Source organism: Cynocephalus volans, chromosome 3 (genome assembly GCF_027409185.1).
Source record: "Cynocephalus volans isolate mCynVol1 chromosome 3, mCynVol1.pri, whole genome shotgun sequence".
NCBI lineage: Eukaryota > Metazoa > Chordata > Mammalia > Dermoptera > Cynocephalidae > Cynocephalus > Cynocephalus volans.
The window spans coordinates 33,661,342-33,676,622 of NC_084462.1; the positions used below are offsets into that span (position 1 = coordinate 33,661,342).

The 15,281-nt window shown below is 41.6% G+C and overlaps 1 protein-coding gene across 1 annotated transcript in view; it reads right to left on the reverse strand.

Moving 5' to 3' along the window:
• Positions 1-1,280: 1,280 nt before the first annotated feature.
• Positions 1,281-15,281, reverse strand: part of TPST1 (tyrosylprotein sulfotransferase 1) — a 129,923-nt gene continuing 115,922 nt past the window's right edge. The window contains exons 4-6 of the mRNA XM_063091180.1: positions 6,620-6,670; positions 3,999-4,045; positions 1,281-1,776 (exon numbers count right to left, since the gene is read on the reverse strand). Coding sequence (XP_062947250.1) covers positions 4,028-4,045; positions 6,620-6,670 — 69 coding nt within the window. The 3' untranslated portion in view covers positions 1,281-1,776; positions 3,999-4,027. The remainder of the gene's footprint in view (positions 1,777-3,998; positions 4,046-6,619; positions 6,671-15,281) is intronic.

Below are 15,281 nucleotides of genomic sequence, written 5' to 3' on the forward strand. Positions count from 1 at the left end.
AGAATTCGGAAGGATGCTAGCCGGCACAGAGCAAATGAACATTCCGAGGAGAGGAATAACATGTGCAGAGGCAGGAGAAGTTTCAGGTGTTCCAGGAAGTGCAAAGAACCCTAGAGCATAAGGGTGAGGTGAGAGACATAGCCTGCAACAAGTTGGGGAGGAGGGCCCTGGCTGGATCGTGGCAGGAGTTTGGTTCTATCCTAAATGAAATGATAAGCCACTGAAAAGCTGTAAGTGGGGGCATCACGTCCAGATGAGTATTGTAAAACTATTGTTCTGCTGAATGCTGAACAGACTTGAGGGGGCAAGAGTAGGACGGAGTGGGGATATTGTTTAGGAGGGTATCTATTGCAACAGCCTAGGGGAGAGGCAGTGATGTCTCAGATTAGGGTGGGGATAGTGAGCTTGAGAAACACTTTGAAGGTAGCACCAAAGATATAGTATATGGGTGGGAAGAGGGAGGAAAAGGGTGAAATCAAGTATGACTCAGGTTTCTGGACTGAGTGAACAGGTAGAAAATATTGCAGCTGATACGGATAAGACTAGAGGAGGTACAGGTTTTGGGGCAGGGATGAGGTAACCTGTAAAATACCTTGTCCAGTGCCTGGCACATAGAACACACTCAATAAATGGGAATTATTACTACTCTCTGGCAATTCTGTGTTCCATAAAAATGGTTAACTTCTCTGTTCTTAAATGAATATGCAAGCATGAAATAGGATTCTGAAAATGGATAGCAACAGGTCTCTCTGAAATAAACACAGAAAACCTCACTAAGAGATTATGATGCCTACAATACAGCTGATAGAGTTGGGATGTGCTGTCCCCGCCAAAACTCATGTGGAAATCTGATCCCCTAATGTGGCAGTGCTGGAAGCTGTTTGAGTCGTGGGGCTGATCCCTCATGAATGGATTAATGCTCTCCCTAGGTGGGGGGAGTAATGAGTGAGTTCTCGCTCTATTAGTTCCCTTGAGAACTGGCACCTCCTCTCTCTCTCTTGCTTCCTCTCGCCATGTGATCTGCTTGTACCTGCCAGCTCCCTGCCGCTTTCTGCCATGAGTAGAAGCAGCCTGAGGCCCGTGCCAGATGCAGCTGTCCCAGAATCTTAAGCAAAATAAACCTCTGTTCTTATAAATTACCCAGTCTCCGGTGTTACAGCAACACCAAATGGACTCCTACCACCACACCAAGTGAAGAAACTGGTTTACCAGACCACCACCTGATAAGGTCTGTGCTTCTCTGAAATTACATTAATGAAAATATGTAAGTACTAGAACACTTCACATTTAAAGCTTTTATTTTGAAAAATAAAATACAAAAGGCTTTAAGTTGTAAATGTATACGGTAATTTCTCAACTTCTCAGAAACAATGAATTATTTAAATAATTAAGGTGTTCAATATTATCCACATCAACCCATTTAAACAGGCACAAGTGTTCTACAAAACATTAGAACATGTACAGACAACCTATTCCAAAATGAAATTGCCCAGTTTTGCTTACAGAATCCCATTTTTAAACCCTCCCTCGAAAACAAAGTTTGGAATCCAGTAAAAAGAACATGAGGACAAGAGCAGTTTTAACAGAAAGCACAGGTGCCCTCGGGCTCCTCCTCCGGAGATACCGCCGTGCACGTCACTGGCACCCAGCGCGCTTTACTCGGGAAGCAGGTCCTTGGGGCTGCTGCCCCTCTCCGGGTGCACACACTCCGCTGGTCTCGGCAGTGGGCAGCGGGTCCTAGACAGCTCCCTTCGGTTGAAAAGCCAGCAGTCTCTCCTGGCAGACAAGCACAGTGTGGTTACGGGTGTGCGTGGCATCCGTCTCCACCCACTCTTCCCCGCCAAGGCCCTGCGGGCTCCGTGGTGCAGGGGGCAGGAGAGGCACCTTCCCTGCTGGACGCCTGAGAGTTAACTCGTATGCACAAGACAGGCAGGTGGCGGCCAACTGCCGCTGATTTCTAGAGGACTGCACTGTCATCTCAAGGTGTGACTCTCCTCATCTGAAGAGGAGGGTACTAGCGCCCTCTAAAGGAAGCTGTAGGGAACGAGGTGACTGTCAGTGGGATGCCCATGAGAGCCAAAAGACAAGGAGAAATTCCAGTGTCTGTCTGGGACGCCAGGCCACCTTCCCAGCTTCTGGAGTCCTTCTCTCGGTGCATGTGGCGCTGAAGGCCTCAGCAAGCAAATGAGGAGGACTGAGGGCTGGGGTCAACTTAAGGTGTTCTAGCCTATAAAACAGCCAAGGGTCAGTGAATGAGTCCCTGTGTGTGTGTTTAGGGAGGGGTGGGAGGGTTGCCTATAAACTTTGGAAGCATTTTGTTTGTTTTTTGTCAGCGGGCTGGTATGGGGATCTGAACCCTTGACCTTGATGTTACAAGGCAGTTGAGAGCATTCTGGGTAAACAAAGTTATCCACGGCCTGATACACACGTCATACATGCATATCCACAGAGTGTAAGTCTAACCTCCAGCTTCTGCTTCTTAGCAAAAGACAACCATAATCCTGAAGCCTATTAGCATTGTTAGATCACTGCCATCTGTGATTTAGACCTAGCAGTGTTCAGTTGCTTCTTATGTCTATAATCCATTAGCACACAGCAAGTGTGCTAACAACCTCTTACTTAAATTCCCCAAACTCAGTTTTCTCCTCAGTGCAACAAGAATAATACCACCTACTCACCAGAGTGGTTTGAAAACTGAAAGAAATCACCGGTACATGCACGCACACACATGCACACACAAGGGGGTACTCCAAAAAGTTCATGGAAAGATTCATATTATATTTTAATCCTATTTTTCCAAGAACTTTTACATGGTTATTAAATAAAATAAAAATAAAAACAAAAATCAGCAAACAAAAGTGTGAGAAAAAATCAATTATCTGATTTTTTGAAATGCTTTTCAAGTTCCAAATGATTTAAGGTATCACCACATCATTCAGAGCAAAACAAAATCTTAAGTCTGAACAGCTACGTCTGAGATCTGGGTTCAGAAACCAGCTTTGCCACTAATAAGCTGGTGTCCCTGGTTAAGTACCTGATGATGCAGGGGGTTAGGGGCACCAATCCACGAGCAATCAAAAATCCACATATAACTTCCCCCAGGTCTGGGTGCACCCTGAGCCCTGCAGGGGTGGAGGGTGGGATGCATCTTACTACTGAACTACTAATAGCCTAATGTTAGGTGGCCGGCTTAACTGTTTGGTTAAGTATGTCATACATTCGTGACATACCTAATCCCAAATTTTCCAATGTATTTATTGAAAAAAATGTGCACATAAGTGGACCCACGAGCTCAAGGGTTTGATGTACTCAGATATAAAGGTGGCTTAGAAGGCATGGTTGGCCTCACCTACATTGTAGCCCGTAGCTGCAATGAAACAACATAGGTTACAAACATGACATCATAATACACTAAAATGAGCAAGGGAAGACTTGAAAAACCAACCAACCAATAACAAAAAGAAGTGTAGTGCAAAGAACATTTGCCAAGTCCAGCACACAGAGAATGCAGCACCAGGTGGTTAAAGAAGCCCTGGTTGGACATTAGAAGATGAGCTTCCACTACTGCTGTGATATGACCTTGACAAATAACCTGCTCTCTCCAGGATCAATTTCCTTGTCAGCAAACAGGTGGTTGGGCTTGAGGGGCTCCAGGTACCTTTTGGCTAAAATATTTTATAATTTTAAGCTCCTCCCCATAATGAAAATGACAACTAACACTATATGCATGCTCACTATGCGCCAGACTCTCAGCAGACATTATTATGGCTAATTCTCACCACCGCTCTTTAGTTAATACACTCCTCATTTTACAGATGAAGAAACAAAGACACAGACAGGGTAAGTAACTTGCTCCATGCCACACAGTAAGTGATAGAGCCAGGACTCCAACCCAGGCAGACTGACTCCAGTGCTGTGCTCTCCTTCCTGGCCACAATACCTCCTACGAGAGCCCACGCAGGAAACCCAAAGGCCCAGCACTGTCCCTCACCCCTTACCTAACGTATGCAAGAGGTTCCTGGCTCTGCTACTCCACTTGTTCAGTCTGTTGAGGGAAGCAGAAGATATTTTAAAGTCCTTGAAGTTGGTCAGCATGAGAAATGATTGCTCCCACGGAAACATGAGGCGTGGCTCAAAGGCACTGTCACAAACTTTGCTACTGTTGTATGATAATGAATTTGAGTGACCTTTTCTACTGGCTCCTGGGAGGGAGACTCAATCCCTAGAATCCGAGTTATATGAGTATCTTTGTTACTCATGAGCCCTCTGGGTCACACCTGAGTTTATGTTAAGAGATGAGATGACTCAGGATGAGGGCTGGTCACCGGAAAGACCAACTGTGTGGTCAGAGGGCTGAGGCTTGAGCCAGCCTGGCCTCTGGGAGGGGAAGGAGGCTGGAGGTTAAGTTCAATCACACAACCAAAGATTCTATCAATCACACCGACATAATCAAACCTCAAAAAAAAAAAAAAAAAATCTCTGGGTGCCAAAGCTCAGTGGAGCTTCCTGGTTGGTGGACAGACACAGTGATGTGCTGGGAAGGTGATGTGCCCTGATTCTGCGGGGAGGGCACAGCAGCCGTGTTCAGAGCACCCTGGACCTCACCCCATGTGTCTCTACATTTGGCTGGTCCTGAGTTGCATCCTTTGTAATAAAACTGTAATTGTAAATACAGCACTCTTCTGAGTTCTGTGAACCGTTCTAGCAAATTATCAAACCTGAGGGTTCTGTGGGCTTCAGTTTTCTCGTTTGTTATAAGTTAAACAAAAGTCCTTTATAGACCTTTTTCTAAATGTGCATGATGCATTAAATGAAACTAACCACTGTAAAGGCTCTGAATTGCCTGCTGAGTCTTTTGCCCAATTTTTATCTTTTTCTTTGTTGTGTTTTCTTTAGGTGGCTGGCTGATATGGGGATCCACACCCTTGGCCCTGGTGTTATCAACACCATGCTCTAACCAGCTGAGCTAACCATCCAGCCATTTTGCTATCTTTTTCTAATGGATTTGTAGGAATGCTCTGTATTCTACAGATGAGTCCTTTGTTTCAAATATTTTCTCCTACTTGGGGCTTACTTTTTACTCTCTTTATGATGACTTTAAGAAATAAGAATTCTCAATTTTAATGTAGTCCAAATTATCCATCTTTAAATTAATAATCAGTACTTTTCATGACTTGTGTAAGAAATTCTTCCATCTTAAGTTTATGAAGTTATTCTCCTCTATTATGTTCTAATAACTTCATTATTTTGCCTTTCTATAACCCACCTGAAAACAATTTTTGTGTAAGCTGTGAAGCAGAGGTATCCTGTAATTTTAGACTCAAATTCTCTTTCCTGATTCCTTCATACTTATGTAAACGAATCTTTGGATTTGACATTTCTTCAACAGTGCCTCTTGGATCATTCTCTGGCTCCAAATCCCACAGCCTGAAAGTGGGTCTGTACATGATTCTACCTAAGTTTCTGGGACATCATCTTTGTCTGCAAGAGTTGGTCAGAGTCTTTCGGATAGATCAGGAGTTCCTTGAGATATTTTTTTTACCTCTGACTTCTGACGACTTATTCTAGTTTCTTACCCATAATAGATACTTAGTAAATATTTGTTGAATGAATGAATATTGAACATTTGCTAATAAGAATATGCCTTAAAAGTACTTTGGAATTCTCAGTTACTATATATCAATTCCTGGTGGCTGACTGTTATCAGACAAGATCAGAGAAGGCAGTGCCTTCACTCAAGGTTTGCTGCCGGCAACGTGACTTTACCTAAGTCTACGATGTGGTGTTTCCCTCACCAACCCATACCCGGAACATTTTTAGAAACTGAGTTCAGTACTGAGTCTTCCTTTCCTATTAACAAGCTAATCACTGACAGCAGCAGCTCGCAGGCAACATGCATGGTCACTGTGCTAGAAAGGGAGGTCTGCTGCAGTCACAAGAAGTGGTTATCCGTTTTTCCCGACTACTACATGGAATGACAGAGGACGCTGAGATGCAGGACACTCTCTGAGCTACTCCGGGCATGTCAGCCAGAACACTCCGTTTCTCTCTAACTCAACAATACTGGAATGTGAGGGAGTGAGAGTGTGACTTATAGGGATAACTCTAGATCTCTTGAAATTAATTTTTAAAAATGTAAACGTAAAAAGCTTCAAAATCTCACCAAGGACCAGTGTCTGTGTATATTCACAGGTCTTCTAGGCTCCAAACGAGAAAAGTGAAAAGGCCATGGATGTGTGTGTAATAACAAAGAAGGTGGCTGAACATTTTTATTTAAAATTAGAGGGCTGGAGCAGATTTGCCATAGCACACCTTTTAGGTGTAGAATACTCTATGGCTTGTGCATGACCTCAAGCAATCAGACTTTAGTTATCAATCAAGTATTTTCCTAGTTTTGAAAGACACTGAGCTCTCTGAAATTAAGACTGTGTTAAATGATTATTAAAATCAACAAGTACTAGAGGCCACATATCATTTCTTCCATCAACACGTATTGTTCTCTCTTTTTCTCTTTTGTTTTATTGTTTTTATTTCATTATTTCTTTGAAAAGATTGCTTCAGTGCAAGAGCTCATGTATTATATACATCAAGAGGAGAAAGCAGACACAGTATACAGTACCTGGGGTTTTTCTTTAAGAAAGTCAGGTAGTTGAAATTCTCCTTTATAAACCTGGAAAACAAAGCAGGGATGAGTTGGAGGACACAGGTGCTGTCATCATCACTCCAGGATGTCTGCAACGCCTGATGGTGAATGGGTTTACAGCTTCATCCTTGGTGAGCTGAGAACGAGAGAGAAGCCTGTGGGTTTGAGAATGGCCAGAGTGGCAGCACTGGTGAAATACCGTCACTCTGATCCCCTCCAGCTCCATGTTTGCCAGCCTGCTCCCAAATGTGGGCTGGCTAGGAGAGGGCTCAGAATATCTGAAGAAGGAAGAAAAGCATCCCTGCATTCCAAGTTCCAGTCATACTAGCTGAGCAAGAGAGCGAGCCTAGGCAATCTCTCTCAAGCAACCAACATAGAATTCACATAGTTTAGGAATAAGCTCCACCGTGTTGCTCTTTTTAAAAAAAATTTTTTTTTTGGTGGCTGCCTGGCAGACCTTAGTGTTACAAGGCTGCACTCTAACACTCTAACCATCTGAGCTAACCAGCCAGCCCTCTAATACAAACAAAAATTAGGAAGTAATTTTTAAAAATAACCAGTTATGATAACATCATAAAACCTCACCATAGGCTGGCTGGTTAGCTCACTTGGTTAGAGCGTTGTGCTGATAACCCCAAGGTCAAGGGTTCAGATCCCTGTACCAGCCAGTCACAAAACAAACAAAAAAACTCACCAAATACTTAAGAATAAATCTAATAAAAGACTTATAAGATCTTTACACAGAAAACTATAAAACATTATTGAGAGAAATTAAAGATTGAAATAAATAGAAAGACATGCCACTTTCAGGGAGAGAAAGATTCAATACAGTAAAAACATCCGTTCTCCTCAAAGGATTCCCAATCAAAATTCCAGCATAATTTTTTTGGAGGGGAGAGGGATAATTTCGAGCTAATTGTAAAAGTTATATGGAAGTGCATATGGCCAAGAATAATCAAGGTAATCTTTTTTTTTTTTTTTTTTTTTTTTTTCCGTGACCGGCGCTCAGCCAGTGAGTGCACCGGTCATCCTTATATAGGATCCGAACCCGCGGTGGCGGGAGCGACGCCGCGCTGCTAGCGCAGCACGCTACCGAGTGCGCCACGGGCTCAGCCCTAATCAAGGTAATCTTAAAAAGAAGAACAAAATGGGAAGACTTATTCTATCAGATATCAAGACTTCTGTACAGCTAAAATTAAGATATATTACACAGCTATATATACAAACTAAGCTACTTATGTGGCTGTAATTAAGACAGTAAGGTTTTAGCACAAGAATAAATAAATACATCAATGACATAGAATAAGGAATTCAGAAACAGACCCTCATACACAGATATTTGGTTTATGACGAAGGTGGCATTGTAGAGTAGTATAATTAGCATGGACAAATAAATGTGGTCTATACACACGATGATATACTCTAAATAAATCACAGGTAAACTACTGCTACAGTACCAACAATATAGATGAATCTCAACACATAACGATGGGGGCAGATCCCAAAGAATAGTGTATGACATGTCTCCATTAAAAATTTTAAAAGTTCCTGGGCCGGCCCGTGGCTCACTCGGGAGAGTGCGGTGCTGATAACACCAAGGCCCCGGGTTCGGATCCCATATACGGATGGCCGGTTCGCTCACTGGCTGAGCGTGGTGCTGACAACACCAAGTCAAGGGTTAAGATCCCCTTACTGGTCATCTTTAAAAAAAAAATAATAATAAAAAATAAAAAAAATAAAAAATAAAAATAAAAATTTTAAAAGTTCCTAAGTAGACAAAACAACTCTATGATGTGAGAAATCAGGATACTGCTTCCTCTGGGGCAGGGTAGGTGGTAGTGACTGGGAGAGGGGATGAGAGAGGGCTTCCAGAGTGCCAGTAATGTTCTGTGCCTTGACATGGGGAGTGATTATGAGGGTATATTCATTTTGTGATCATTTATTGAGACATGATTGGTGTACTTTTCTGTTTGTATGTTATACTACAATAACAAAATTCAATAAACAAGTCAGTGGCTTAATGTCAAAAATTTACTGCTAAAACACACACTCACACAAACATGCACTGTTTAAGAACAAAGGTGTCTGTTTCAACAGCGTTTGCAATAGCATTTGCAAAACAAAACCCAACAACAACTGGAACTATTAAGTAAGGTAAATAAAAAGTGGAGACGGGTTCCACTAGAAATAAGTTTGATTGGGCTGGCCAGTTAGCTCCGTTGGTTAGAGTGCAGTGCTATAACACCAAGGCCAAGGGTTCGGATCCCTGCACCAACCAGTCACCTCACCTCAAAAAAAAAGCAAAAACAGAAAGAAGCTTGACAACCTTTGGACTTGAAACTACTATATCAAGAAACTAAGGTTATTGGAAAGAGTCACTGGGTACCCCTCAGAAATATTCTATATGATGAATCCTAAGCCTAAAAAGTAAAAACTAAAACTAAATCGGTTTCCCCTTTTAGTTGATTATTAGTTGCCTGATCCATTTTGAAATGTAGCTGCGTTACTTCTGAGATTCAGAGAATGAACATACTTTTTTCCTGTCTTTTTTCTCTGCAACTAAAAAAAGATAAACTTTTAAAAAATACAGTTCTAAGGAGCCTAAATTAAAGTAGAGATATCAGACTTACGGATAAGGTATTTCTGCAGAAATGCATCACACAGGAAGCTGAGGTGGATGCAGGATAACAAAACTGCAGCTGCTAGCAGTGTCTCAAAGCTACCACACCCTCAAATGGTCCCAAGTCCCTGGGGAGCTCGCCCAGCTACTCCTGCTTGCTCTGCCCTAACACCGTGGTCCAGAGGTTGTTTCCACTTGCTGATACAGGATGCACCAAAGCCCTGGGAGCATGTGTCACGTTACCACTGACCTCCATTGTGACTGCCTATTGTCTGTGGCGCAAGGAGACACCACACCCGATGCAGGGCTCCAGCCACTACTATGTTTTGTTTCATTTTTGTTTTTAATGAGATTCTCAAGTGTCTTTCCTTCTCTCTATTCAGGGAAATGAGCCCCAACCCCCACTTTCCAGGCCTCTTCCTTCTCTACCTTTCAACCACATAATGCTCCCTTAGGCTCACTAAAAGATTTCCAGGCCATAAGCTGCTCAGGCCTACGTCCTGTGCTTTGGCAGCTCTACTAAACCAGATAAAGTTTAGTTTACCCCAGTCCCTCCGCCACCATCAGTGAATTAGATTCCCAAGGAATTTTTCTTATCTTCCTCACATCAGACACTGACTCTCCTCCCTTAGGGGGCCTCTTCTGCTAGAATTCAGGCAGAGGGCTCAACTCAAGCCCAGGCATTTATATAGGTAGTCAATGGCAGAGTGAGGTCCAGAAGGTCCCAGCCCAGCACTCTTCCATTATACCAAGTTCTTTGCATCTTAAATTACCATTAGTAAATTTATGTTTAAATCTTTCTTTTTGGTTTGTTGTAAAAACTAAAAACTAAGGCATGACAGAAAAATATGAATGGGAACATTAAATAATATAAGTGTTTTCCAGGCACTAACAGTCCCAGAAAGGTAAGGCTTATGTGAAGGGGAAAAAAACTGAGTATGTGATGTCACGAATGTGATCAAGACAAAAGGAGCCAGGTTAAGATATCAGATAAAGGCTCAATCAAAAAGTAGGTAGAAAGCTGCCTGGGGATTTTCTGTATCATCTAGGGAACCAAATCCTCAAAAGTTAGGAACTATAATAATGACTAAAAAAACCCTCTCCACTGACAAAGCAATTCCTATTTAATGCAGGAAACCACTACTACATTGTTTATAAAAACAGCAAAGTTAGGAATGGAATTTCCTGTGGTTAAATGAACAGTGTTTCTGAACAGTGTTCTCAGGCACTAAAAGATTGGGGATTCTGCTTGACAACAATGATGTAGCTACTTAGAATCCAAATATTACTACAGACGCTGCCACCTCAAGCATGGAAGGAATAATAAAGAGATAAGAGTAGGCTCCTGATTTGGAGGGCATTTTGGAAACAAAAATAATAACAGCAGCTAAATACTATTTTCTAGTGTTTAGACTGTACAGGGCCAAGGCTACCGCAGTAAACCAGACAAGGGATGACGATGGCTTGAGCAAGGAGACAGCAGTGGAGGTGATATGAGGTGGTAGAACTGTGAGTTTTTCCCCCCAATTACATCTAGATTTCCTAACAGATTGGATGCGAGAGACAAGAGGGGAATCAAGGATGACTCCAAGGTTTTTGACCTAAGCAACTACCAGCTGGAAATATGGAGTTGCCACCAACTCTGTTAGGAATGGTTCTGGGTACAGCAGATTTTGAGAGAAAGATCCATAGTTCAGTTTTCATCATGTTAAGCTTGAGATGTCTGTTAGACAACAAAAGAAAATGTCAAATAGGCAGCTGGATATACAAATCTGGAATTCACAGCAGAAGTCTGAACTGGGATACATCAGTTTGAGAGGCATCAAGTTGTAAGTGGTATTTAAAGCCTTGATACCTGATGAGATAACTCAGGTGCTTAGCAAGATAGAGAAAAGCACAGGACTTAAAACTGAGATATGCGGGTCGGGGAGAAGAGGAAGAACCATCAAAGACGACCAAGAAGCTGCCAGTGACATAGAAGAAAAATGAAAAGTGGTGTCCTAGAAGCCAAATGAAGGAAATGTGTCAAGGACAGAGTGATCAATTACATCAAAAGAGGCTAGGAGATAAGATAATATTTGACCACAGGATACAGCAACATTTGTATATTTCAGATGCCAGTCCATTATTGATTTTTGCAAATGTTTTCTCAGTCTGTTGCTTGTCTTTTCATTCTTTTAACAGTATCTGTTCCTTTGTCTGAAATTAATATAGCTTCTCCAGCTTTCTTTTATTAGTGTTATCATTGTCTATATCTTTTTACTTTTAATCTACTTGTATATTTATATTTAAAGTGGGTTTCTTATAAATATTTAGTTTTTGTGTTTTAATCTACTCTGACAATTTATTAATTGGTGCATTTAGACCGTTCATGTTTAAAGTGATTACTGATTACAGTTGGTTTAATATCTACAATATTTGTAACTATTTTTTATTAGCTGCTCTTTTTCTTTCCTTTTTTTTGTCTTCCATTCTTTTTCTTCCTCTGCTGGTTTTAACTGAGCATTTTATGATTCCATTTTCTCTCTTATCTAAGCATATCAACTATACTTATTTAAAAATTTTTCTGTTGCTGACCTAGAGTTTGCAATATATTTACAACTAATCTGAGTCCACTTTCAAGTACCACTACTGCCTCATGGGTGGTACAGATATCTAATTACAGAGTATTTCTAATTCCTCTGTCCTGTTCCTTATAACACTGCTGTCATTCATTTCACTTATCCATAAACTGCACTCATCTTTTATTTATATAGATCTAAGCTTCTAATGTATACCATTTTCCTTGTCTCTGAAGAACTTCTTTTAACATTTCTTGCAAGGCCGGTACATGACAAAGTCCCTCAATTTTTGTTTGCCTGAGAAAGTCTTTGTTTCTCCTTCAGTTATGAAGGATAATTTCACTGAATACAGAATTCTAGGTTTGTGGGTTTTTTCTTTCAACACTTGACTCCATTCTCTTCCTGCTTGCCTGTTTTCTGTGGAGGAATCTATTATTCTTATGGTTGTTCTTCCATAGTAAGGTGTTTCTTGTCCTCTAGGTTCTTTGAAGATTTTGTCCTTGATTTTCCGCAATTTGAATATGATCTGCCTAGGTGTTTGGTATTTACCTTGGTGCTCTCTGAATTTTCTGGATCTGTGGTTTGGCATCTGTCATTAATTTTGGAAAATTCTCACCCATTATTACTTCAAATGTTTCTTCTATTCCTTTCTCTCTTTTCCTTCTGGTATTCCTATTGTGTGTGTAAGAACCCAAATGCCCCAAGGGATCACACCCTGATCACATAAGCCCTTCTCGGCCGCACCCCATCATGGCGCTGGTTGCCCTTCTCTTCCTCATACACCCCCACCCCCACCCCCCCCCACCCCACCCCCGCGCGCGCGAATCGCACGCCAATCAGCTCCCCCTGAAGCCCCATGCGGTATGCTAAATAGGGATTGTATTTTAAACCAATCAGCTTCCCCTTAAAGCCCTATATATATGTGTGTGTGCTGCCTAAAAAAAACGAGCTCTCTCTGGTGGATCTTCAACTGGTGTTGACTCGTCCTTTTCAGTGTGTATGTAACTTTTATAAAGGTCTCAACAGTTCTTACAGATTGTTCATTTCGTTCTTTTTTCTCCTTGCCATTTTAGTTTTCGAAGTTTTTACTGAAATATCTTCAAGCTCACTGGCCTGTCTTTCCTGGGCTGTCTACTTTCCTTTCCAGTCTACTATGAGCCCATCAAAGGCATTCTTCATTTTTTATAGTATTTTTTTTATTTATAGCATTTCCTTTGGATTCTTTCTTATAATTTCTCTCTCTTTCTCTGCCTAGCTACTCATCTGTTCTTGCATATTATCTACTTTTTCCATTAGAATCCTTAGTATATCAATTATAGTTTTGTTTTTGGTTTGGTTTTGGTGGTTGGCTGGTAAGGAGATTTGAACCCTTGGTGCCTTGGTGTTACCAGCACCAGCTTTCCCAAGTGAGCTAACTAGCCAGCCAATCATAGTTATTTTAAATTCCTAGTCTGATAATTCCAAATCTCTGCTACGCCTGAGTCTGGTTCTGATGCTTGCTACTGTCTCTTCAAAATGTGGTTTTTTGCCTTTTAGCATGTTTTATAACTTTTTTTGAGAACATGAAACTGACCCCTAAAGAGTTAACTTCCCAAACGTAAGCATGCCTCGGAGACTTTTTTTGGTTTTGGTGGCTGGCCTGTATGGGGACCTCAGTGTTATACCACTGTGCTTTAACCAACTAAGCCAGCCCTGACTCAGAGTCTCAAAGCTGTTTTCTTAGGAAGCAAGGAGATCCGGTTTGGAGCGTACAAAACCAGGTGCATTCAGCTCTGACTCCCAACTTAGGAAACTGCTCAGCCTTGACATGCAGGTGAACTTTTGATGTTGGAGTGCCCAAAACTAACTGCACCAGAGACCCATGAACAGGCACGAGGTTTGCTTGAGCCTGCGCAGATGAATAAAAGACCTCCTCAAACCCTCCAGCCAATCAGCATCCCTCAGCCCTCATCCTCCCGTAAATATCCTCCCGTAAATATCCCCTTCACCCCCACTGCACTTGGGGCGGATTTGAGAGAGATCTCTCCCATCTCCTTGCTCCACCTGGCAATGGACCTTTTCTCTTTTGCAAAGTCGGTGTCTCAGCATTCGTTTTTGGTTTCAGGGGAGCAAACCCCAGTTCGGTTACAAGCAGACATGATATAACGGGCAAAAGAAATGGAGATAAATAGGCCTTTAGTGTGGGACTTTATGTTTATCTGGCTAGGAGTTAGGCTGTGTTAATTTTCTGCTTGTAGCTGTTATTGTCAAAGGCTAAAATTCCCTTTAGTGTCCTTGTTTTTGTATCTCCTTTTTTTTCTGAGTTTTCCTTCTTAAAACAGGGTCCAACAATTGTAGTACTAACCACTGTCATTATACGGGAGCCTGATGGGTATGGTGGCAAAGAGTGTCTGGGCTGTGACTTTCACGAATGCTTCTCCTCCAGCCCCTGAGGTGAGACTGGCCACTAGAGGGGCTGGAGTTGGGTACTTCCCTTCCCCCAGGTCAGGTAGGCTCTGATAAAGCCCAAGCCCATCAGGCTTTGAAAAAAGTGTACCTTTAGGGCAAACCACCGTAAAGGAGTGTTCTGAGATGATTGCAAGAAGGTTACTTTTTCCCTCTGCCTGCCTGAAGACTGATGGGATTTTTCTCAGATCTTCACCCTGAGAATCTGGTGGGGTTCCTCAAGGCAATCTGTGATTCTCAGTGTGCACCTTTCCATACAGTTTTCAGGGCAGTTTTCAGAGATCTCACTTCTCTGATGGATTTAAGAAGAGCTGATTCTCAGTTTTTGCAGCTTTCTTTCTCTTAATCCCAGGTGGTCTACAATTTTAAGATACTATGCCTTGATACTGTGGCTTATTGTCTTCACTCACTGGTAGTGGAGATGCATGTCCTTCTGCTTTCATATTATTACTTTGATAACTTCCTGCCCATCGTTTCCTCTGTTCTTTTTCTGGAACTCCAGTCAAACACTGGACCACCTGAATTAAGCTCCTACTTTACTTTTTTTTTTTTCTTTTTCTCTCCAAGTCATCTCTTGGTCTTTTTGGTCTACTTTCTCAACTTTATTTTTCCAGCTCTCTTACAGATTTTAAATTTTAGCTTTTCTATTTTTAGTTTCCAAGTTTTTTGGTTTTCTGAACCTTGTTTTTAAAAATAGTATTTTGTTCTTGTTCCTTCACCTCATCTCTACAAAAATACTAATTACAGTTCATTTAAGTTTTTTTGCTCATCATATTGTTTTTGCTTTCTCTGAAGTCCTTTACGCTCTTTTGTTGTTGTTTTTTGTTGCTGTTCAGGTCCTTTGCCCATTCTTTAATCAGATTGTTTTCTTGCTATTAAGTTGTTTGAGTTACTTATATGTTTTGGACATTAACACTTTATCAGATACGAAATTACAAATATTTTCTCCAATTTCTTTGTTGCAGGGAGCCCTAAGCATTTTCTAATTAAGCCTTTCCCCTTTTCCACTTGA